The sequence below is a fragment of the Alligator mississippiensis genome, chromosome 5, assembly GCF_030867095.1.
Source record: "Alligator mississippiensis isolate rAllMis1 chromosome 5, rAllMis1, whole genome shotgun sequence".
Taxonomy (NCBI): Eukaryota; Metazoa; Chordata; order Crocodylia; family Alligatoridae; genus Alligator; species Alligator mississippiensis.
In genome coordinates, this window is record NC_081828.1 from 175,905,945 (window position 1) to 175,931,665 (window position 25,721).

The window sequence follows — 25,721 nt, forward strand, 5'->3', positions numbered from 1 at the left end:
CTGACCTTTACTATTGGTCTACCAACGGTCATATTTTCTCTTATGCCTTCTTCCCCTATCAACTGCCCCTCAACCTCCCCTAAACCACCCAGTCCGATTCCCTTCTCAGCTGCCAAACTTCTTGCCATTCCTGAAGCCTCAGTGCAAAGGCAGGATGGTCAGACTCCTCCAGACTGCACAGCAGTAATTTCAAGTGTGTTTTTTAGTACATCCCTCTTAAACGCATTTAAGCAAGGCAGTGTTCTTGTTGCTAAATCATGCAAGACAGCTAAAACTGATGACGCTTTTTCTAATACTTCTTTTTTCTTGAAAACAGCTGCTATGGTTATGGATATACAAATTGGAGGCCAGAGGTTTTGTACAACAGTAAACAATGGGGAAGTGTCCACGGTGCATCCTAATTCTCAGGGCCACTGCATCTTCAAGGGGCCTAGGCCAAGCTATAGAAGTATGGCTAAACAAAAGGCCCCAAAGCCTATTTTTAAGTAACTGCAGCGTGAAACTTGGCTGATGTGACATCTAGCTTGTCAGTAAAGGAAGTCATCCACATGTGTCTGTCTAAACCAGTAATGAAATGCAATTAAACAGAGCACAAGGCCTGAAAGGAGACATTATATGGCACAAACATTAAATAATCCAAATACACTATGCTTTATCTTGAAATATTATTAGTAGTAATAGATGCAACTAAATATTAGATGTTATATATTGCTATAACATATATTTTTGTTACGATGCTTAGTTAATTTCTAAAAACAAAACAGCCTTATTAGAAAAAGGTCATCAACCAAGGTAAAGAAGAAACAGGACAGTGCTGAACAGCACTCCACAATGGGGGAGGAAAGAAGATAAGAAACCCTCCCTTTTACTTTCCTGAGGATATAAATCCAGCTAATTAACACCTTCCAAGTCTACAAGAGATCTGGTTCAGTCTAGTTCCAAAAGTTTCAGTATAGCAAAAATATTTAAATAAAGCCAAAGAACATTTATTAAAATATTAAAACCAAACACCTATAAATATGGAGTATAGACTGGAGGGAAATTTGGAGAACTCAGCAAATTCAAGGAGACCTGCTGCCAATCTGCATACCTCCTCCTACCTCAAGTCTCCCCAGCCTGTACAGGTAAAATTCTAGGTTGTGCTGTCACAAATAAGCCAAATAAGACTTAGGGATAAATGTTTTGTGTTTGAAGCGCAAGCAAATAAAAGGTTGGGGTGTGCACCTATTTCTGCCTCTCTTACCAGTAGCCAACCCGCAAGGTTATCTGTCATCTGAAAAACATGGCCCATGGTTTGAAAAAGTTTGTGAACTGTTGGCACTTGATTTTAAGATAGCCTAAGGGATATAAAACTCCATACAAACTTTGTAGAGATTACAAAGGCTCCAAAAACCTTGTCTTTTACGTGAAATCCTGGCTCCACCAAGGTGACAGTTTCACCTCTAGTGCTATGGTGGCAAGTCTTCTGTGCAACTATGAAAGAGGGTTTGCACAAAACATAGGCATCGTTTTGCAGCAACTAAATTGGATGGTTTTAAAACATGATTGGTTCTGTTGGACCTTGTATTTATCAAAAGGCTAAAAACAGACAAGCCAGGGCTTGAACAGGCAGATGAAGAAACTTGGAACAATGACAGGGAAAATATGGGATGTTACATACAAAAAGTGAAATTGCAAACTTTGAATCCCAAAATGACACTCATATATTATTTTTTAGTAAACAACGTTTACTATTACTTTGGACAAACAGTGATAATTAAATGCAAAGTTACCTTTGCTGAGAATTTACAGGAGATCGGGGAGACTCCAGGTCTGATCTAGATCTGAGAGAGGAATGTCTTTGTTCTCCATAAAGATCAAGACCACCAGAGAAAGAATCAGACCGTTGCTCATTACCTAAAACAACAAAAAAGTATCATCCGTGGGAAAAATACCAATCCCTTAAAAAAACCCCAGATGTTTTACACTTTAATAAATACTCCAAACACATGCGTAGCGGCGAGGTGCCCCCACAGACTCTCGAGGGAGAGAGAAGAGAGCCCGCGGACCCCAGACCCCGAGAGCAAGCCCCCAGAGGGGAGTACGTACCTGCCGAAGAGCAGTGGGAGCAGGAGCCGCGTTCACGGCTGCAGCCGCGCAAACCGGCATTACACCGGCTGTGGCATCAGCTGTTCCCGGCGTGGAGAACAGCTGAGCCAATCCCAGCGGCCGTATCGGCCGCTGCGGGAAGGTTTAAAAATGCCAGTAGAGCGGGGAGAGAGGGGGAGCCGGAGAGAGAGAGTACTGGCTGGCAGCTCGTGCAGCGAACTCTGGCACGGAGAGGAGAGGACTTAGCCTGTGGGTCTCAAGCAGGCAGCTTGGGGAAGGGCTTTAAGCCTTCTGCGGTAGGCAGAGCAGGAGGCAGACAGAGAGTGCAAGCCGAGGCACTCTCTCAGTCTCCTGAAGCGGCTTGCGCTCAGGAGGCAAGGGAGCTCCCTGCTTTTGGCAGGGGAGAGGAGACAGCTGAGGATCCAGGAGGGAGCTGGAATCAGGGGGATCACCTTGCAGCTCCTCCCAACTCGGAGGAGTATTTTCTGTAAAAAAGAGGAAAAAAAAGAGAAATCTCTCCAAGAAGGAGGGAGAGTGACCGGGGACCGGTCTGAGGCCATCATACGAGGCCTGGAAACATCTAGAACGCATCACCCAGTGGCTGGCGCGTGGACGGGGTGTAGGGGAGGTGAAGCCCCGTGGAACACCGTGTCAGACGACCGTGAGTACCACCGTCTATCGGGAGGCCCATCTAAGATAAAGATCTCCACTGTAGACCCCTCTTAATGTACATTTTAACATCCAAGTCATGGCAGGTGAGTTGAGGGGAGGGGCAACACCCCGATAGACTGGATGGAGAGGACGCAAGCTCCACAGTGGTGCATTGGCTGGGAAGCAGTCATTCTTATACGGCATTAACGGGACAGTGTTCCCGACCTGGGACTAAACAGCGATGCAGCAGCCAGTACTAGCGCACGCAGAGCTGCTTACGCAGGCGATCCAGGCCATAGGGCAGGTGCTGGAAGTTCAGCAACTACAGGGCACACACCAGCAAGAGTGGATGCAGCGAAATGCTGCTCTATTTAAAATGCCCCGGATGACTAAGGAGGATGATCCCGAAGCTTATATTGAAGCATTTGAGAGGACAGCTATCCAGACGGGGTTAGACCATGGTCAGTGGGGCCATCACCTGGGGGCGCTGGTGATAGATCAGGCTCAAGCTGCCTACTGAGCTCTATCAAGGGAGGAAGCCTGAGACTACGAGACAGTCAAGACAGCGATCCTCTACAGGCTTGAGATTTCACCGGAAAGTCACCGGCAGGCCTTTAGAGCCCGAAAGGCCAAGGAGGCTAGGCGACCCCGGGGGTTGTTGCAAGCTTTAAGGGATTCACTTAATAAATGGTTGCCAGCTGGCAAGTTCGACTGGGTGGGCGTGATGGACCAGATCCTACTAGAACAATTCATATGGGATTTGGAGGAAGACACCCAGAGATGGGTACGGAGATATCAGCCACAAACTAGTGAAGAAGCGCTCCGCTTGGCTGAGGCCTTTGCGAATTCGGAAAGGGAGCGAGGATATGGGCAAAGCTCCCGAGGCCCGAAAGAGGGACAGCCAAGTGAAGGGGAGAGACGGACGGGCCCGAGACAAGGACCACCAAAAGGGGTGGTGTGCTATCGCTGTGGGCAAACAGGTCACATCTCCTGCGAATGTGGGATGGACCTGAGCGAGCTGAGTCGCACACCGACAGGATATCCGCTCTCCCGGGTTAGAGGCAAAGAGGCGGAGAGAGTAGAGCCTATGGATTGTAGTTTTGGGTCCACAACCCAAGATGAAGGATGGAACCAACCCATGGTAACCACATGGATCGGAGACAGGGCGGTCAAGGCCAAACTGAACACGGGGTGTTCCCAGTCCCTATTTTGGGCAGACCTCACTCCGCAGACAGGATGAAAGCATGCAGGATCCCTGACAATGACCTGCATACTAGGGGGAGAAATGCGGTTCCAGACTTGTTATGTGTCGTTCAGGGTGATGGAGTTTAGCGGAGAGCTATGAGTCGGAATTGCCCCAACCCTGGCTTGTGAGATGATCCTAGGCTGAGAATGGGGACCATTCTATACAGTCCTCGAGCGAGTGAGGGCCACGGAAGAGGAGAGGAACCGGATCAGGAGGGGAGAGGGATGGGCCGGCGAGGGCCCAGCCTGTTGGAATGAAATAACTTCAGGCGGCGTCGACCTAGAACAGTTCGTGAGCGTGGCCCAATTCCATAGAGCTCAAAATGAAGACCTGGAACTCCAGCGGATGTGGGACACAGACCCCGGGGAAGGATCCTCACGGACTCATCCTGGCTTTGAGGTAATAGAAGGGTTATTATATCGGGTCCAACGGGGCGAGGAGGGTACCATACAAGGGAGGCAGTTAGTGGTTCCGTCCTCACTTCGCCAGGCAGTGTGGAGATTGGCCCATGACTCGCCCATGGGTGGCCATCTGGGACATAACAAGACCCGGGCTAGGCTGGCCCAAGAATTCTTTTGGCCTCGTCTCCAAGAGGATGTGGAAAGGTGGGGGGGGCCACGTGCCCGGAGTGTCAGAGGGCACAAGAATGGAAACCCACAAGGGCACCCCTGAATCCCATGCCAATAATAGAGACACCGTTCTCGCGGGTCGCCCTGGATATAGTAGGACCCCTCCCCAGGTCCCATAACGGATATCAATATATCCTGGTGATGGTAGATTATGCCACCCGGTTCCCAGAAGCCGTGCCCCTGAGGTCCATAACAGCCACTCGGGTGGCGGAAAAGTTACTCAAGTGGATAGCACAGGTGGGCATACCACTGGAAATACTCACAGACCAGGGGACGAACTTTATGTCTGGGGTAATGAAAGCCTTATGTAAAACCCTCGGCATCACCCAGCTAAAGACCTCAGTCTATCATCCACAAACTAATGGTCTGGTGGAAAGATTAAATGGGACCATCAAGTGGATGCTCAGGCGGTGCTCCCAGGAAGACCCCCGGAGGTGGGATACTATCTTGACCCCCTTGTTGTTCGCCTTGAGGGACGCACCTCAGGAGTCAACCCAGTACTCTCCATTTCAGTTGGTGTACGGCCATAGTCCTTGGGGACTGCTACAAATCGTAAGGGAAGAATGGGAGAGGCTGATGGGATTGGGGGTATCGGCGGAAAGGTACCGAAAAGAGTTGCAAGACCGAATCTCCAGGGCCCAACGGATCGCCAGGTGAAACCTGAGGAGCGCCCAAGGGATACAGGAGAAGCGCTACAATGAGAAGACAAGAACACGGATGTCCCAGACGGGGGACAAATTTCTGGTATCGCTGCCAACCTCCTCCAGCAAACAGCTGGCAATGTGGCAGGGCCCATTTACCGTGGTGAGACAAGTAGGGCCGGTGGATTATGAATTATTTAAGCCGGGTCACCGCCGGGAGCGCCAGATTTACCAAGTGAATCTGCTCAAGGAGTGGAAGACTCCTCATGGCTGGATGGCACTAGACAAGGATACAAGGGAAGACCTGGGACCACCTTGCTCCGGGTTAGGGAGACCCCGGGAGGAGGGGTCAGTACAAATGGGCAAGGAGTTGGGCAACCAGCAACAGCAAGAATTATTAGCCCTAATAGAAGAATTTAGGGCGGTGTTCCAAGGAGTCCCGGGACAGATAACGGGAGTAGAACATGAGATCAGGACACCTCAGGGGACACTGGTCAGGGAGAGATGGAGGCCGATATCTCAACAGTGGCAACAGGAAATACGGCTGGAGATCATGAAGATGCAAGAACAGGGGATTATACGACCGTCCTGCAGTCTGTGGCGGAGTCCCATAGTTCCTGCCATCAAGCCAGATGGGTCACTGAGCATATGTATAGACTACAGAAAGCTTAATGCCCTGACTACGTTTGATGCCTTTCTGATGCCCCATGTCACTCACCTCATTGAGAAAAATCGGCAAAGCACAGTATATAACTACACTCGATTTGGCAAAGGGGTACTGGCAAATCCTAATGCGCTCCATGGATTGTGCCAAAACAGCCTTTGGGACCCCGTGGGGCTTATTCGAGTTCACGCGGATGCCCTTTGGCCTCAACGGCGCGGCCGCAACATTCCAAAGGTTGACGGACAACTTATTGGCAACACATGCAGCATACGTGGCGGTGTACATTGATGACATCATTATATTTTCCGCCAGCTGGCAACAACACATTAAGGACCTCAGAGCTGTCCTGGGAGAACTCCGGGCAGCGGGGCTGACCGCCAACCCGAAGAAATGTAAGCTAGCGGGAAAAGAAACAGCATACCTGGGATTTTGAGTAGGCCGAGGGACAATTCGGCCCCTCACAGATAAGATCGAGGCTATAAGGCAGTTCCAGGAACTGCAAACAACTGCATTCCTTCTTGAGACTCGTTAATTATTATCGGCGATTAATACCCTGCTTCACAACTCTCTCCACACCACTTACAGATGCATTAGCTGGGAGGTCTGTAGTGCCGCTGAAATGGACACCAGAGATGCGGAAGAGCTTCCAAGACTTGAAAGAGGCAATGCACCATGATGTTATTGTGCACACGCCTAACTTTAATGCCCCTTTCGTTTTACAGACAGATGCCTCAGGACGGGCTCTGGGAGCCGTGTTACTCCAAAAACTCGAGCAGGAAGAGCGCCCAATCGCGTTTGCCAGCAGGAAACTCAGCCGTGTGGAAACCAGGTATGCCACCATCAAGAGGGAGTGTCTGGCAATACACTGGGCAACAGAATACTTTAAATACTACCTAATGGGGAAGGAATTTGTGGTAGTGACAGACCACGCACCACTACAGTGGTTGATACAGAAGCAGAGCATGAACGCCAAGATCACCCACTGGGCTTTGGCATTGCAGCCATTCAAGTTCACGGTGATACACCGTCCCAGCAAAGATAACTTTGTGGCTGACTTTTTGTCCAGATGGGGAGGCGCGGACAACCCAGAGGAAGGTTCGAGTCATATCCATGGGGAGGAACAGCAGGTGGTACATGCTGTCACAAGAGAAAACCAGACACCACGAGGCAACTTAAGGGGGGAGGTCTGTGGCGGCGAGGTGCCCCCACAGGCTCTTGAGGGAGAGAGAAGAGAACCCGCGGATCCCAGACCCCGAGAGCAAGCCCCCAGAGGGGCGTATGTACCTGCCGAAGAGCAGCGGGAGCAGGAGCCGCGTTCGCGGCTGCAGCTGCGCGAACCGGCATTACGCCGGCTGTGGCATCAGCTGTTCCTGGTGTGGGGAACAGCTGAGCCAATCCCAGCGGCCATATCGGCTGCTGCGGGAAGGTTTAAAAACGCTGGTAGAGAGGGGGAGCCGGAGAGAGAGAGTACTGGCTGGCAGCTCGTGCGGTGAACTCTGGCACGGAGAGGAGAGGACTCAGCCTGCGGGTCTCAAGCAGGCAGCTTGGGGAAGGGCTTTAAGCCTTCTGCGGTAGGCAGAGCAGGAGGCAGACAGAGAGTGCAAGCCGAGGCACTCTCTCAGTCTCCTGAAGCGGCTTGCGCTCAGGAGGCAAGGGAGCTCCCTGCTTTTGGCAGGGGAGAGGAGACAGCTGAGGATCCAGAAGGGAGCTGGAATCAGGGGGATCACCTTGCAGCTCCTCCTAACTCAGAGGAGTATTTTCTGTAAAAAAGAGGAAAAAAAAGAGAACTCTCTCCAAGAAGGAGGGAGAGTGACCGGGGACTGGTTTGAGGCCGTCATACGAGGCCTGGAAACATCTAGAATGCATCACCCAGTGGCTGGCGCGTGGACGGGGTGTAGGGGAGGCGGAGCCCTGTGGAACACCGCGTCGGACGACTGTGAGTACCACCGTCTATCGGGAGGCCCATCCAAGATAAAGATCTCCACTGTAGACCCCTCTTAACGTGCATTTTAACATCCAAGTCGTGGTAGGCGAGTTGAGGGGAGGGGCAACACCCTGATAGACTGGACGGAGAGAGGGCGCAAGCTCCACAACATGTTTCTCTTTTACATGCAAGAAAGTGAGATTGTTGAAACTACAATTGGTTAAAATAGCAAAAGCAGTGAAGCAATGCATGTCCAACATGATCAGCTGCCTTAGCACCATAAAATAATGTGTATATATAACTGCCTACCGGTCTTACATGTATAAGGCAAACGGAAGCCTCACCCAGCTCCACTAGCTGTTCTGTTCAGCAAGGAAATCATTTGTGGAAAATGGGCTCTGCCAAACACTTTTCCAGTTTACAAACTATGGTTGATTCTCTTCCCTTCATCTTACTGAGGGACAATCACTGCAGTTTTCTGCTTCTCAGGATCTTGCTTACTACTATCATATCTAGCCAAGACTTTCCTTTGAACAACTCTCAACAATAGCTAACTTAAATGGTAGAAAGTAACTTTGAACACCAGCAGGGGCTACAGATGCAGCACAGGGAGCTCCTTGTAAAAAAAATAAATAAATTCTCAGATAAAAGTTTGATTTTTGCTACTGCTTGAACTTCCTCAGTTTTGAAGCTATTGAGCTCAGCATGGAATGCCTCCGAGACTGATATGACTGGCACCAATGCAACTTGTACTAGCTGATTTAGTAGCTGTACTAGCTCTTTTTGAACTCCCTACAAGAAAACAAATGGGGAACCAGATATCGTGGATTCTAGCTATGCCCATGGGATGTAAGATTTTTTTTTTTTTTTTAATCTGACTTGAGATGAGGACAAACCGGGAGGAAATACTTCCCGGTGCAATGACACAGACAAGGGTTGCCTGTAGACACATGGGATGCCTGCTCTGTTGTACTGTAATTATAGTGTGTTGGAGCAGACCCAATTAATTGAGTCTACTAGAGCGTACTTATTAGTACACTCCACCAGCCTCAGCATCTGGTGTATTCAGTGTCCCTGTGCTTCAAAATGGTAGCAGGGGCACTTTAACTGAAGCTCATTTGACATGCTTTAGATAAAGTGCCCCTGCCACCATTTTGAAGTGTGGGATGTTGAATACACGAGACACTGCGAGTGCTTTAATTAGAGCAGCTTTTAAGAGCCCCTCTAATTAAAGCGCCTCTCCCACCCCCTTCTGGAGCATGTGTGTAAAGATGCCCAGGGATGGGACCAACTGTGGTAGCCGAAGTTCATGTCTATATGTCCTGGATTTATTTAGAGTTCCCATAGGTGTGAAAGGGGTCTCTTGGAGCATACTGCAGGAGGTGCAATTCACACACAGAGCACAAGCCCACTAAGAGAAGTCTGCCACATTTTGGAAAGCCTGTCCACTGAGATGTGAAGTAAGGCATAACAGTTGGGACACTAGTATCTGCGTGGAGTGGAGTGGCCCAGAATGCTGAAGGGGCGACTAGACAGCCAAGAAGGAGCCTGGTCTGGATGGTGCGGTGAAAGGAAGGGGAAGGAGAGTTCCATGCTACATGAACCCAACCTAAACTGTCCTTCCTTCAGCACTAGTGTACTCTGTGGTGATACCTTTTCTTCAGACATCCGTAGTCTACAATTTACCTGCGTTTTGGCTAAAGCCATCCCTGCTGATACTTATGAAGTTGAAACCTGTGACCCGGTGCCACCGGTGAACCAGGAACTTCATTCTGCATTTAAAATAAGAGATTTAAGATTGAGAGGTATTGCCTTTTCAAATAACATACTTACAATATTCTGAGGCATAATAATCCGCACACCACAAAACCAAACGTAAAGGTAGATTTAAAACCTACAAAACTGGAGTAAGCAGAAAACATCCTTACACACAGACTTGCAATCTTAAGGAAAATGTTTCAGTTATACACTTATAAAACGCACCCCCCACCAGGAAGGCACTAATGATCAATTAATTCTTTTTAAAACTTGTTAAGGTATCCCATATACTATGACATTAATTAATTAATTAAAAATGCACAGCTCAGCAATTGGGAACAATAATTGGGCCAAAGAGTGTATTACCGTATCCAAATCATTCCCAGGATCTGGGCTGTTTAACTCAGCACTCTAAAAAATTCACTATTTTCAGGACAGTAGGGACTTACAATAATTTAAACAGAGTGGACCACAAAGTGCTCTAGAACATGCTAGGTGTTCTGTTTGGAAAAGTGTATTTTAAGTTGCATATTCACATTTGGTTAAATTGTAACTTCCTGTGATGTACCTTGAAATTGCAATGGACACTCTGACTGCAGAACGAAACCTGGTAAAACCCTTTGAATGACGTGTAATCACTTCTACATCAGTGTACGAAGGCTGCCCACCCATTCTTGCAATGAGGGCCAGGGTGGCTTCTTCACATTCCTGGAATCCACCTAGTAACAGCAGCAAGTATTTTTTCTGGTATATGAGTGCTTTCCGAAAGCTCTCTGCTCTCAGGTACTTTCCATAAATTCTCTAGATGTTAAGAAAGAAGGAAAACACTGTAAGCCAGTCATTCAAAAGTTTATTAGACTTCAAAGATTACTGACATCGCCAAACAGTTTAGCTGTTTTTATTCCCACCCTGTAACCATGAAAAGAATAGGGTCATAAGAAAGCAGGACTGGAAGGGACTGCACAAGGTCATCTAGTCCAGTGATTCTCAAGCTGTGGGTTGTGACCCCAAAGTGGGTCGCAAAAATATATGCAAGAGCTGCGAATAAACTTAAAAAATGGATTCTCTTTTAAAGGAGAAAACATAGGAAGCTATGGCTTTTCCCTTGCAGCCTGGCAGAGTTCCAGCCTGCAAGGGGCTGCTTGGGGCCCCCATTCTCCCCACCTGGCCCATACACCCAACCCCTGCCCTCCACACTGTGGGGCTGGAGGCAGGGGGTCAGGAGTGAGGAGCACTGGGTCAGGACTTGCCATTTATGTTTACAAATGGGTCCTGGTACAAAAAAGGTTGAGAACCACTGGTCTAGTCTAGCCCCCTGCTCAAGGCAGGATCATCCCTGACTAAACCATCTCAGCCAAGTATCCATCTAACCTGCTTTTGAAAATTTCCAAGGATGGAGGTTCCAGAATTTCTCTAAGTAGCCTGCTTCAGTGCCTGACCACCCTCATAATCAGAAAGCTTCTCCTAATCTCCAACCTAAACTTCCCCTACTGTAGCTTGAGACCATTGTTCCTAGCCCTGTCCCAGACAGCCACAGAGAAAAGCCCATCCTCCTTATAACTAACCTTCAGATACTGGACACAATACTCTAGGTGAGGCTTCACCAGTGCTGAGTTGAGTGGAAGAATCACTTCCCTTGATTTGCAAGTGACACCTGTGTTAATACAATCTAGTAGGCTGTTGTCTTTTTTGCAACAAGAGCACACTTATCTCATTCAGTTTAAGGTCCACTGTAACCCCCAGGTCCTTCTCTACAGTACTGCAGCCTAGCCACTCAGCAAAAAGTATAATTTAGAAAGCAGGAGCATGTGTAATGTTGGATCTTACTCATAGGGAGAAGTTAATGGACTTTTACTTCTCTCACACCAAGGCTATATAAACAGGTGATAAAGGCAGCTGTGAAAAACAGGCCCAGTTCTATGTATGAGAACCATCTAAGTTAGAAAACACTGGCAGAGAAATGCTTCCTACTTTTAAAACAGCATTTTCAGACTCCGATCCCAGTTCTCTCAGAAAAGCTTCATTCCTGAGTTCCGCTCTCAGTTTGGACAGCTCTGCATCAGCTTGTTTCAAGGACTTCTGTAGTGACAGCTTTTCTCTGTTCCAAATCTCTCTTTCAGAAGCAGTGAGTGTGTCAATATTAGTTCCATTGTCCAGCACACATCTAGAAGACTGAAGAGGGAACAAACCTTATTTTTATTGTTAAACACACGGTATTCCAAATGGTGTTGTTTCCACACTGGGACAGTGATGAGCTCATGTTAGTGAATGGAAGACCCAGGGTCTGTTAGTTGCTAGGCTTGGTGATGGAATGCAGCTCACATGGAGAGGTACAAGGAAATTATAAGGAAAACTGCAGCCATCAATGGGAAAATTAGTGAAACCATAAAACAGTCACCTGGAGTGATATGGGAACTTACCAACACTAATGGATAACACTTCTACCAGGAAAGTCACCATTTTCCTAGTAGAAACTAGAAGCGTACAACTGTTCACTCAATTTCTCCCATAGGAAACATGCCCCTTTCAGGAAATCTTTCAGGTCACAACCTAGAAGATCTCCTTTGCAAGAAAGTCTCTCTCATAAGAGTGAACATTTGTACACTCCTCTTTTGGTCTGGTCCCAGGTGGGAACTGCAGGAGCAAGGCAAAGCCCCCTAGTTGTTTCCTTGACTGAGATCCCCAGTCTGAGGGGCAGGTGGGGGATTTCCTGCCCTGCTCATTTTGCAGTTGCAAGGCCCTCAGAGCTGAGTGGAAGAGCAGCCCCCGTGCTTGCTCCTCAGACTTGAGTCTTGGTGTAAGAAGCGGGTAGGAGGCTTTGCCCTGCTACTCCCATGCTTTCCCTAGTCTGGGATCACCCCAGTCTCAGAAAGGTACAAGGAGCCACAGAGAGGGAGCATTCGCAGGCTGGACACCTGCACTGCTTTCTCTCCTGGAACCATTTTTAGTGGCAGAAATTTTCCACTCTTAAGAATGAAAGCCTGTTCATAGCCCAACACAGGCAAGTCACAGGAAGCTAAGACAGCAAGGCAAGGAGCTACTCATATTGCTGGTTTTGAAAGGAGGAGATGTATTTCATGTATGAAAGTAATGTGATGTTTTTTAGTCTCTGTACATTTCATTACACAGTGCAATAAGAAGAGACATACATAGTCTCCGCAAGGTCCTCTCTGCTGATGTTGTCTGACTTTCTCCTCCAATTTCATGACAGCATTCCTCAGATTGTTCTTTTCCTCACTCAGTCTGCTGACAAACCCTGTCAGCTCGGCATTCTGTCTCAGCAGCCCCTCAGTAAATGACCTAGAGGAGGCTCCTGGTGGTAACAGTAACTTCAGCTAGAAATGAAAAAACCTTGTGTGAGATCAGTTACTGTTGTGGATAATAACAGTACTCTGTTGCTTCATCAGAAGAACCTGAAGTATCCATGCATTTAAATTCCAGGTCAGTCTAATGTTAATTTTTGTGAAATGATTACTAGGGACTTACCTACATCGCAGAGGAAGTTCGTGGCACAGCAGTGTCTTTCATTTTGCTTTCACCACCGTCCTCCCCACCCCCAGTGGCCAAGAGGCTAAAACCACGGCATTAAACGTGTATACAGCAAAAAGAGCAAGGATTAAAGGATTAAAGGCACCACTGAACCATGAACTTCCACTGTGATTTAGGGAGGTCCATAATGATTATGCTCAATAGCAGAACAACACAGCAAGAATCTAATTGCTCTGATTTCTTTAAAAAAACAAGTAGTTTTAATTTTTTTATATTTATTTTTATTTTGGAGCAAAAAAAAAAGACAGCTAATTTTCCACTACTTTAAAACACACATTTTATACCATTATTGCCCTTTGAAGATGAGCTCAGTCGAAAACTAAATACCGCTGAACTATTACCATATTTACTTGATTAGAAGATGAGACTTTTTCCCCATTTAACATGAGGAAAAAAGCCCCTCACCTTACAATCAAGCACAAGGAGGTAGGGGCAGGGGTTGGGGCTAGGGCCACAGCTTCAGCTGCTGCCTGACCCTGACAGACTCTGCACACCCAGCCACTCCTTCCCCACTTCCCCAGTCTCCCCGCTGTGCTGCTTCTCCCCATCTCTCCAGCAATCTTCCTTACCTTTGTTCCATGCTGGCAGGCTCTGTCCCTGCTGCAGCCTGGAGCACAGAGCATGTGCTCCAGCCTGACTCTGTAGAAGTGCCAGCTCAGTGCCACTGCTACAGGGCCAGGCTGGAGCCATGCTCCACACCCCAGAGGCCTACTGGTGGAAATGCTTGTGGAGGGGATAGAGACTAAGGGGGAGAGGGAGAGACAGGAGAAAGGGGAGGTAGGGGATCCAAGACTGCAAGGAACAGAAGCAGCATGGAGGAGGAAAGCAGGCAAAGGGGGACTGGGGCAGCTTGAAGCTGCAGGGGGCAGCCGACAAGGGGTAAGCTGCCTGCCTTGCTGCCTGCCTCACTTCCTGCCCCACTGCCTATGTTGCTTGGCCCCTACATCCTCTACTTTGTGCCCTCTTGCAGCCACCCATTGCCTGCTCTACCATGTGCCTCCCTACTGCCTGTCCTCCACCTACTCCCTACCGTCCCTCACTGCCTGCTCAATTACTGCCCCCCTCACCTTCCCTACCATATGCCTCCCTACTGCCTCCCCCACTGTCTGTCCACCACTGCCTGCCCCATTACCATCCTCCTTATCACCTCTTCTCCTCAGCACCTTCAGCAGTGCGGGGGTTGAATTTAAGATGATCCTCCAATAATTAAATTCCATACATGGAAAATTATAATAAATTTATACATTTTCCATGTGTAGAATCTAATTACTGGCATGTTAAATTCAGGGTCATCTTGCATTAGAGTAAATACAGTATTTATCTTTTACATATTACTTCATTTCAAGTATTCATAACTATATGTAGACTTTCCTATTGCCTTTTAGTATATACATAATAGTTTGATTTCACAGGCTATATCAACGCGGTATACTACGCAATAAATGTTGATTTACTTCATCAGAGCAGCACTGAGTAAAGATTTTCTCAGGAGGATGTAGCTACATCTTAACCGAAAACTGAGTATGAGACTAATTCACGTTTTATTGTGTAATTTTACACAGTAAAAGAAAGATATACAACTCACCTCATGTAACTGGGGCAATCCAGGTAAGCTCTGCAACTGCAAGAGAACATCTTCAATAGTATTTTGAACTCCAATGAAGTCTTCATTGTCTGCTGTTTCAAACTGCAGTCTGAAATGAAGAGCAAATATATACAGTGCATGCCATCTAAAACTGGAAAATTACACTGAGATGTTTAGGTCTCTAAACCATCAGATTTCTGCATTTTTGAAAGCAGACATGGAGATACTTCGGAACCTTATTAAAACCTTTTGGTCTGTGAGCATATTTATCAGAGAAACGGAGATTTTCAGAGTTACTCAGGGTCCCATTTTGACATCTACATTAAAATGGCCAGTCTGTAAATTGCTTAACAGCACAGCAGCTGCTATCATTACTAAAGAAAGCTGTTCAATTCCAAATACTTTTGGAAACCTCTCTCAAGATGTCCACAAACTTGTCAAAGTTGCTTGACCACTACTCTTTTTTTGCTTGAATGCTCATGCAATGAAATTCTTCTTTACTGAACAGTATTCACAGCAGAAAAAAAACAAACCTGATTTACATTATGCTCCTATGTGCTGGTAACACTAATTATTAGGGCTGTGCATAGCTTCAGCTGCTGATTCAATTCAGAGGAGATTGGGCATGATTCGGCAGCTGAATCTCCAAATCCAAATCCAAATCGAATCAGGAGACCCATTAATCTCTCCAATTAAATCGGAAGCTTCCAATTCAATTCAGAGAGATTTGAGGATTCAGACACAGACACAGCTTTATATGCTTTTTCTACATACCTCAAGGTACCAGGCGGCTCATGAATGCTGGGATGGTGGGGTGGATGGAGCATCCCATAGAAGCATGGTGGGGAGGTCCCTAGTGCACTTGGCGGTGGAACCGGTAGTGGACCAGAAGCAGTTCTGGTCCACTTCTGGGTCTGCTGCGGAGTGCACAGGGACTCGCCCCCCCCTCCCCCTCGGCCCTGTGACTGGTGCCTCCTGGGTCTGAGGGGTTACCCGGGGTCCCCCCACAGCCAACTGCCGAGCTGGGATGGCTCCCCTGCACACTCAGCAGCGGACCTGGAAGTGGACCAGAAGTACTTCTGGGTCTGCCGCCAAGCACGCGGTGGCCCCCCGCAAGCTCTTGTGGGATGTTCCATCTGCCACACCATCTCAGCATTCACAAGCTGTGCCTGGTACCTTGAGGTACGTAGAAAAGACATTTAAAGCTGAGTCTATGGCCGAATTGCTGATTCTCCAAATCAGCATCGAATCTTCAGATTCAGCCTAATTGAATCAGGACAGTGATCCAGATCAGCGAATCGAATCACTGTCCCCTGAATCAGGCCAAGTCTGAGTAGAATACGGCCCATTTCGCATACCCCTACCAATTATATAGATCACCTCTCAAGTGGTGGCCAGTAAAAGAAGGTGCAGGTGTGAATCTGACCACGAATTAAATATAATTAATCTTTCAGAGATTCCATGGTATTAAATTCTATTTTATTACATTCATATTCAAATACTACGTTAAATAACGTTTTTCCTAATTTTTTAAGGTTTTTTTTTGTTTGTTTGTTTTTTTTACTTATAAGCTCAAATATACTCTGTTCCCTTGCACAATATATTTTTTAATTGATAAAGGATTGCATAAAGCCACAGATGATCCGAGCAGGGTGCAGCCCGTGTGAGGCCCTGCCCTCGGACACAAAGAAGCCAGTAGTGGCGGGGTGGGGAGGAGTGCCGAGCAGCAGGATGTGAAGTTGGCGGCAGCACCGAGTCACTGCACCGCTTTGCCTGGCTCTGCGGGGCCCCCCAATGTGCGAGGCCCAGGGTGGTTGCCCTGATTCGTCCCCCCCCAGGACAACCCTGCATAAAGCGCTAATATTTAGGGCGGAATTCTGCTCTGTGATCAGTTTTACACCATAGTAGCTCAGCTAACAACTGGATTACAACAGGAATGAATCAAGTTTGGGGATCCGGATTCAAGTGCTAAAACATTAGTTCATTGGTTGCTGTTAGCAAATGCAAGAAATGAAAGAACCATCCAAACCTCCTAGCAGCCTTGTGAGCCAACTGCTTCAGCTTTGAAGACATATTTTGTAGCTTTTGTCTAATGTTGTCCAGAACATTGCTACCCACAGCTAGGTCACCTTCTCCTTTTGTTTCCATCAGGGTGGGGTAGGTTGGTTCATTTGCTTCAGCTCCTTCCATTTTCTGCTGGAGAATCCAATTTCTTGTTCTCTCATTTGACATGTCACATGTAGTCTGAATGTGTACATATAAAAATACATGTGAGGAACTATTTGTTTAAACTGAAAAATACTTAACTGTGGAATAAAATTTGTTGTATTCAAATGTAAATAGTTTGAGAACAAGCTTAATATAAAGACCATAGCATACATGTTGGGTTAAATTAGTTCTGTGCTGAATAATAATCAATATGGCCCTAATGGAATTAAAGAGGTTGTACATGGTCTCACTAAGTGCAGACTTTGGTCGCTGTTTCTTTACTTTACCTAATATTCTGTGGTATTTCTAACAAACATTCCCAAACAAAGAAGTCTTCTTTATGCCCCTTGAAATTGGACACGTGCACACACTAAATAGAGTGGCATTAGGTGTTGCGCTGCTAGCCAACCCCCAATCACCTACAGCAGTCTGAAATAGGAATACTGTGCTCATGAGGCTGGGTGACTGGCCTGCCTAGTGATGGATATACCTTCAGGCTATGCTTCCTTCTGCTACGAAATATAACCCCCTATGATTCTAATAGCAAAGGATGTGCAGACATCCTCATTACTAGCATCCAAGGCCTAGTCTAAATCAAGGAGACCACTGAAAACTTTGAGCTACAAGAGTTAGAGTGACAAATAAGTTTGAGGAATTTACTCTTGAATTGTATTGCCCTTCTAAGTCTTTTATCAGAGATTTAAGAGCCTAGTAGCACATTCAGTTCAACATTTCGCATTCCTCTAACATTTCCCATACCTCATTTAGACTCTGATCTGTTCCTTTGGCTATTTCTTTTTCCTCCCTGTCCTGCTCCGTTTTCTGCAGTTCTTGAATTATTTCCTGCAATTTCTTTGTTTCATGCTGTAGTTTGTGAATCTGTTGTCTCTTCTCCCCAAGCTGCCACTGAAGATCTTCCACTTTGGACTCTAGTTCATGTACCTTCTTCTGTGCTAGGATGTTAGCATCTTGCTCTGTTTGTAGTGCCTTCTTCTGAATCTGTTTCTCTTTTTCCATCTGCTGTCTCACCTGCACAGACTCCAGTTTATACTTCTCCATCTCACTGACTAACTCTACTACACGGTCATGTTTTTCATCTATTTGTCTTTGTAGCTCTTTAAACAATTCATCCGAAGGATTAGGGATTCCCTCCTGCACCTTAGCTTCAGCACTCTGGAGTTGGGCACAAAGCTCTTTCTCCTTTTCTAAGGCACTGCTCATTTCAAGAACTCGGGCCTTTTCTGTTTCAAGGAGTACCTGAAGCTCACAGTTACGGCCTTGCTCATGTGACAACTGGGCAACATTCAGCGCTTCCTGGGATTCTATTTTCTGCTGCAGGTCACTTGAAAGCTGCTTTTCCTGTTCCAAAAGTCTATTTAACTCCACATTCTTTTGTTTTTGATCCTCAAGTGAAAATTTCAAGTCCTTCCATAAGAAAAGAAATGGATCAATTATATTCATATAAAAGATGCCTATTTGCTATGAATGTTTTTGAAATGTAAGATCTGGTTGATTTGCTTGTAATAGGTTTGGGTTTTAAAATAAATAATTGCATAAATCTAATGGATTCTACTAACTGATTTATTTTAGAGCAAGTATAATGAGAATAAATATAAATGACCAACTGGAGAATTATGCTGACCCATTAAAGTCTGAAGATACCTGTAAAATATAGTTTTTGTAAGATTGCCCTGACCTTCAAAGTGAAAAAGTCATGGCTACTGATAACTATTAGCTTTAAATTTCCAACAATAAAAACAGAATTTCAAAGCCAGACCTTTTTTCCTTCTAACTGTAACCTGTTATGAAAGAATGTTATTGTTGTGTCCACATAATTTAAGAAAATTGAAATACTAAATACTCCAGAGAAATTGTTCTGCCTGCTTGGAAGGTACTAGTAGAATTTCTGCAATGCATTCTCCTGTAAGCTCTGATTTTATGTGATGGGCTGGTAAACTTGGAGGGGGGGGGTGCTATTGATGCTTGAAATGAGAGCAAACATCATGTATTTCTAAATAGTGCTAAGAACATGCTATCCAGCTGTGGAGGGGCTGTGTACACTGCCATCTTAGGCAAAAATAGCTCCTTAAAGCTGTGGTGGAAGAAGAGGAGTTGATAGAAGAAATGAATCCTTTCCATTCTGAACACCATGCCCGTGTCCACACGAGCAAGGGTGTGCGTTTGCAACAGCACAAATCTAGTGGCACAAATAGTGGCATAAATTTGTGCTACTACTTTGTGCTGCAGTGCACACCATGCCCATGCGTTTTGCAGCAGGACACATTGGGCATTTTTTCATGTGCTCTGGGACGTGGCACTGCATGCTTTAATTAGCGAGCTGTGCTAATTAAAAGTGCCCATATGGCACATGCATCAGTGTCCCCCGCACTGAAAAAATAGCAGTTGGGCGCTTTGAACTAAAGCTTGTTGAACACATTTTATTTCAAAGTGCCCCACTGCTATTTTTTCAGTGTAGGGAAGCTGATACACGTGACATGGAAGGCTGTTGGAGTGTGTCAATTTCTGTGCTCCAGCAGACTCCATTACTTGAGTCTTCAATGAGCTGGATTTCCAATGTGTTGGACCAGGCTTCCTGCACACTATAGGAGCCCACTGTCCTGTTGCTCCATGTGCTTTAGTGGGGCTTGACTGGGGCACAGTGCCCCTCAGCGTGGGGTTAGCTGGCAGATAGCCTCTGTGCTGAGGCACCTTGTGCTCCAGCCAGCTGGGGAGCAGCACATGGAGATAGGGGAGCAGGCTGTCCTAGGCTGCTGCTCCCCCAGCTCTGTGCAGCCCCTGCACTGAGGCACCTGGCAACCTAGCCAACCACTCCCTGGCTGGCTGGGGCACAGAGCCTTGAGATGGGACAGCAGGCAGCCCTGGGCTGGCTGTTCCCCTGTCTCCGTATGCCTCAGTGCGGGGGCTCTGGTGTGGAGCCCCCGTGCTTAGACATGTGGAGTCCCCGTCTCGAGGCACACTGAGCCCAAGCCAGCCGCTCCCCCCGTCTCACGGCACACTGAGCCCCAGCCAGCTGGGGAGAAGCTGACTGGGGTGCAGCATGCCTTGAGATGGGGGCTCCACATGCCTCAGTGTGGTAGCTCTGCAGCTGGGGGTCTGCTCTGAGGCATGCGGAGACAGGGGAGAGCCAGCCTACGGCTGCTTGCTCCCCAATCTTGGGGCACTCTGCACCCCAGCCAGCCACCGAGAGGCTGGCTGGGGTTCAGGGTGCCTCAGTACAGGGGTTCCACAGTGTGCAGAGACAGGGGAGCAATCTGCCTGCTCCCCCATCTCTGCATTTGTCCCAGCGCATGCCACTTTGGCATGTTTTGCACTGCTTTTTTTTTCAGGGGTATTTTTTTTTGCTACTGGAAAATCCTGGTAGCAGATTTTGCCTTGGTGCTGCAAATTAGCAGCACTGCAAATGATTTAACACACCTGCTTGTCTGGATCCAGCCCATGAGGCTGACACAAAGCCCAACTATGTCAGTAAAATGGAATTTGTATTAGGCCCTTTCTGTCTTGATACTTTTATGGGAGAAATTCTCTGTACCTCCAACTCAAGGGAATGTCCTGAAGCAGCACAGGGCACAATCTGGTGCACAGACTGCACAGTACATAAACAATGTTAAGTAGAGAATAAGGATGCTATCTGTATGCCTTCTACTGTTCAGGTTAATTTCACACACCTCAAGCTCTTCTCTTCCTCTTTCCTCATTGCGTTCCATTTTTGCTTTTTCCTTTTCCAAAGCCCATTGTAGCTCTCTTGATTTTTTCTGTTCATTGGCCATTGTATCCTTTAATACATCTAATTCGGTTGCTTTTTCTTTAACCTCAGTCCTAGCAAAGATAAACACATACAACCTTCAGGATGCTTTATGATGTCAAAAACATTCAAACCTTATGGGAAAATGTTATTCTATACTCAGCTACAAACCTCATTTTATTTATAACTCACCTCTTAAGTGCTCTAACAACCACATACTTACTCAGGTTATCCTGAAACTTGGGAGTCGAGTTAGGGCATAGAGCACATTTAGTGTTCCGGGTTTTTGTTCTAAGGGTTCTTGAGATACTGAACCCCTCAATAAGTCCCCAGATATTTTTAACATTTACCCAAAATGTTCTTAGTTGCTTACCATCCCTACCAGTGGATATGGCATACACTACCTCTTTATGGGAATAAAACTGAAATGGTTTCATGGAAGAGGACACAAGAAAACTCATTAAGGTAATGTCAGCCCAGCTCTTGTGGCAAAGGGATTACATGAAAGAGAAACCAAAAGAGCTGCCAAAGACTTTTTCAGTTTGCCAGTTTCCACATGGGTAGCTCGTTCCTGGGGTTATGCAATATTAACAGAATCTGTACATGGTCAGCAACAGTCTGAACGCAGTGCTTAGCCAAAACCTAGAGCCATAGGGCAGGGAATTATGTTGCTAAAATATTTCTGTCAAAGGTATCTTTTTCTTAATTTTAGGGACATGCAATCTGAACACAGCACAAAATTACTACGAGATTCACAGACAGGCAAGTTTATTTGGGTAAATGTGATATCTTTTATGAGACCAACTAAATCAATTAGTCTAATAAAAGATATCACATTTACCCAAATAAACTTTTTTGCATATGTTCTTAGACCAACACAGCTATAGCTAACACCTAAGCAACTCACACTTATTTTCAAAAAGGAACTAAACAGGGAAATGCTCATGAGGAGGGGATGGGGATTTATGGACAAATAGGGATGAATGCTAGGGGATAGAACAGGGGCTGCGAGGAGTCATGTCAGTGAGTAGGGACCTCACTCTCTAATCCCCATACAATATGCCCATAGGACACACATGCTCACTCTGCCTTTGTAGTGTACTGGTCAGGATCAGCCTACATCTGCTCTACAGCTAAATAGTTAGCATATTTCCCAGGAAGGCCCACAGGCTGGAAAAGTTAAAATCACCCAGCAACCAAAAACATGTGCAATTACTTTTCTGTCACTGAATTTAACAGATGGGCACATATTAAGCTACTCTTTATATCAATATACAGGAAACATATTTACAAATCTAATTAAAATAATTTGTAAGCATGATTTCAAATTCAGCATCCTGGTATTTTTGCCCCTGATCTCACAAAAATGGCAAATCCCCCACAAAAATGTTCCTATTTCAAACAGACAAGGTTCTTTGAGTAAATGTGATATCTTTTATTAGACCAACTAAATAGTTGGAAAAACTTTTCTTTTTCGCATGCTGAGGTACAAACACCTTCCTGCAAATAATTTTTTTTCCAACTATTCAGTTGGTCTAATAAAATATATCACGTCTACCTAAGACCCTTGTTTACCTATGGCCTTAGGGGTGTTGGTTGTAGCCGCGTTGGTCTATTTCAAACAGGCACTTCTCTGTAGTGCTGTTTTGCAGCACTATATGTAACAAGTGGACAGACAGTCCAAGAAGGTCTCTTGGGTCTTTGACTCACATTATATTTGTAGTTTACAAAGTTTGTAGCCCTGAAAAAGAGAGAGAGCTGTGGCTGGGCACAGACCCTGGCTGGAGCACAACAAAGATGCCACAAAAGCTATTTTCCGGCCAGGGGTGACAAAGGGCTTCTGCTTAGCACCCTCTGCCTCCAGGGGTGGGGGGCGTTGGTATGCAGGACAGGCTTACTGATAGGCTTGCCTGATCAGCTGTTGCCACCATGAGGCTGCCTGAGACAAGAGAACTTTGAAGGGCTTTGTAGGCAGCCCAAGGCCGGAGACTAGTGCAGCTGTCAGAACAAGACCAACATTGCTTGCAAGGCCCTGAAGACCTGAGTGGGATGAGTGGGAACTGGGACAACACTGCCTGGAAACAGGTCCCTGCAGAGCCAGCATATTGTAGCATTACAAATGAATGTGTATCCAAGTCCTCTCTGTAATTTTCTTATTTTATGTCAGTCTTCACATATCTGCTACTACTGAATTAATAAAGTGAATAAGAAAGTTACAATGTTGTATATGCTGCTCTAAAGTGAACATAGGAATCAAAACAAATTTGTCCTTAGGTTGTCAACATTAAATGTGAAACTAACCCCCTCCTCCAAATTTCCTTATCTGCATAGGGATGTCTTTTAGCCAGTTAGTTCTTTGTCAATGTTTTGCAGAAAACTTGAGAAGCATGTATATCTTTTTATCTATTTCCTCAAAAAAATTAATACAGCAATTTATGAGAGTATAAAAAAACAGCATTTACAATGGCAGTGTAAAATGTTAACTGTTTAGAGCCACACCTGATGGTTTCTAGATCTTTGAAGTGTTTGTGCTGGGCTTTTAGAGTTGTTTCAAGTTCTAATTTAGCCTGTGCAAGTTCATTCTTCAGTTCAGCAACTGTCATTCTTTCAGAATTCAGCTGTTCCTGAAGTTCTGCTGCTTTCTCTTTCACACTACGAAGTTCAACTTGTATCTCCAGTATCTGTGACTGCTTCTGCTGCATATTGTACTCCAGCATTTCTAGAGAAAAATATCATTAATATGCAAGTTACTAGGTGATTTCTGACATATAACACTACTCATTTGTTGTGATATTTGTCCCTGCAGAGACAGTAAACACAAGATCCACACAGTACTTATGCTCCTTTCAAAATGGCGGTGAATAGACCCTGGGCCCTCATTAGAGAAATGAATTTCACCCTTGCATGAATTCACTTAAAATCTAAATAAAAGACAGAATGATAATTGTGTATTCATAGTATGACAAAAATGACTGCAATCCATTATCATTATAAGAATTATAGTCAAGCAAAAATACGTGCATTCTGTAGAGTATATGGACATTCTAACACAATTCCATTACTATTTAAAGTAAAACCATGCATTTTAATAGTGTGCAATATTCTGTGATATTAAAAAATGCTTGTCTAAGTGCAGAGAAAGTCTAGGTTTGAGTATTAAAATTTACAGTACATACACTTGAAGTTTGAACATTTTCCTCTTTAGTCTATTTCTGACTTAATACATTCAGTAACTCTGACTCTTCAGCAACGTTTCAAAGCTGGGAGACCCAAACACTGAAGTATATACTTGGAAAAAAATCCTGAAGATGCCAACTTCAGTATGTGATTCACTTTCAAAATAGCTCAGCATCTCTCTAAATTAGTCATCAGTGATAGGAGTATGAGCACAAGAAAGCTTTCTAAATTTTTGTGAGGTAAGCTGGTTATGTAACATTGGAAGTGCAGAATACTCAAAATGATAAGGACAAAGAGGAAGGTCACAACAGAAAAAATATTATAAAAACTTCTCCATAAGCAAATGTGCACATATCTGTACATATTACCACACCTTGGCTTTTTGGATCAATCTCTTGTTCTCTCTTTACATTAGTTTTTCTACTGTTCATCTGGGAGTGTAATACTTGAATTTCCATTAGCAAACTTCTTCTGTCTGCATTCTGAAGACAGTCCATTGCTGCTCTTTGTTCAATACCCTGTCAGTATTTAAAAACAAATTTAATGGTAAAAGTCCAGAAAATGTTATCAAAGTAGCAATCTTATTTAAAGATCTATGGAACATTACTACTACTTGAGCATTTATAGTGTTTATATAATCAAACCATTTTTCAAATAAGTAATAATTAAGACACCATTATAATAGGAGTTGCTTTATGTTTTTCCATTGTAATGATACATCACAAATTAAGATTTAGCATGGAAATTTTGAATAGAAGTGTGTTTTTTGTTACCTGTTCTTGAAGTCTGTGATCTAACTGGCCCATCAATACCACTGCATCCCTTGCACCTAATTCTGCCAGTTCTGTTTGAAATGCAGCTAGAAGAATGTCTTGTTCTCTTATGAAGACCTGCTGAACAGCATGCAGAAGTTCATTTCGCCAGTCTGGGACATTTTCAGAAGACTCACAACTTGCATAAACCTACAATGGGATAAAAGGAATCAACTATTTAACAGAATTTCAAGAATACTGACCGAATCAAGTTCTAAATCTTAAAGGTGCTCAGTCAGTGGAACACTGCTTCTCTTATTTGATAGCTTTGTGCACCATTGCATATATAGTAGGCTTCATAAACACACATACTATAAATGTGCTGTTATTCCCTTAGTATGCATAAATGCCATCTTTTCTGTAAGCAAACTGACATTTGAATTTTTTACAGGAGCAACTTAGATTTCTTTGTTGAAAATGTAGCTTATGTGGCAAAATTCTGTCTGGTGTGATTGTATTATATTGCCTTTGGTTTTCACAGCTTGTATTTATTATGGAACTAAGTCATACTGTACTGTACCATGCCACTATGTACTGAGTTAATGAATTTTATAAAATAGATATTATCTTAGCTGTGTTTTGTAGAAGTATTGGGGATTCTCAAATGGCAGAGAGTTAGGCACCTCTATCCCCATGCACAGAAGGTTTCCTGGGATAATGCTTAAAAGGAATTGATGTCTTGCTACATATGACATTGTTCATGACATAGCAACTTCTAGAAATATTTGCAATGTTTTATTTGCAAAGTTCTGAAATATTTGCAAAGTATTTATATTCTGTAACTGTTGCCTCTCCCATGGATCTTGCATTGTTAAAAGATGAATGTCCATACTTCTTAAACAAGGACCAAAAAAATTTCTCACAGGACTAAAAACAAATGTATACTGAGCACTCTACAACACAAAGCAAATTGCTGGAAATGAACAGAAGTCAGGCAGATGGAATAGGACCAATTTTTTATAATGATTGTGACACAACCAAACTTTATAAAGCATTACAATAAGACAACAAAGCATATCTTATAAA

At 45.0% G+C, this 25,721-nt stretch overlaps 1 protein-coding gene across 9 annotated transcripts in view; it reads right to left on the reverse strand.

Annotated features, from left to right (window-relative positions):
- AKAP9 (A-kinase anchoring protein 9) overlaps window positions 1-25,721 on the reverse strand; it is a 217,712-nt gene that overhangs the window by 1,679 nt on the left and 190,312 nt on the right. For 8 of the 9 annotated variants that reach the window (XM_059729016.1, XM_059729012.1, XM_059729011.1 and 5 more), the window contains 12 exons: window positions 24,657-24,845; window positions 24,257-24,401; window positions 23,206-23,425; window positions 20,630-20,780; window positions 17,703-18,368; window positions 16,765-16,979; window positions 14,736-14,844; window positions 12,751-12,936; window positions 11,573-11,773; window positions 10,170-10,402; window positions 9,530-9,615; window positions 1,773-1,896 (listed from right to left, as the gene is read on the reverse strand). In XM_059729016.1, coding sequence (XP_059584999.1) covers window positions 1,773-1,896; window positions 9,530-9,615; window positions 10,170-10,402; window positions 11,573-11,773; window positions 12,751-12,936; window positions 14,736-14,844; window positions 16,765-16,979; window positions 17,703-18,368; window positions 20,630-20,780; window positions 23,206-23,425; window positions 24,257-24,401; window positions 24,657-24,845 — 2,525 coding nt within the window. The remainder of the gene's footprint in view (window positions 1-1,772; window positions 1,897-9,529; window positions 9,616-10,169; window positions 10,403-11,572; window positions 11,774-12,750; window positions 12,937-14,735; window positions 14,845-16,764; window positions 16,980-17,702; window positions 18,369-20,629; window positions 20,781-23,205; window positions 23,426-24,256; window positions 24,402-24,656; window positions 24,846-25,721) is intronic. The other variant, XM_059729014.1, reaches the window with a different exon arrangement.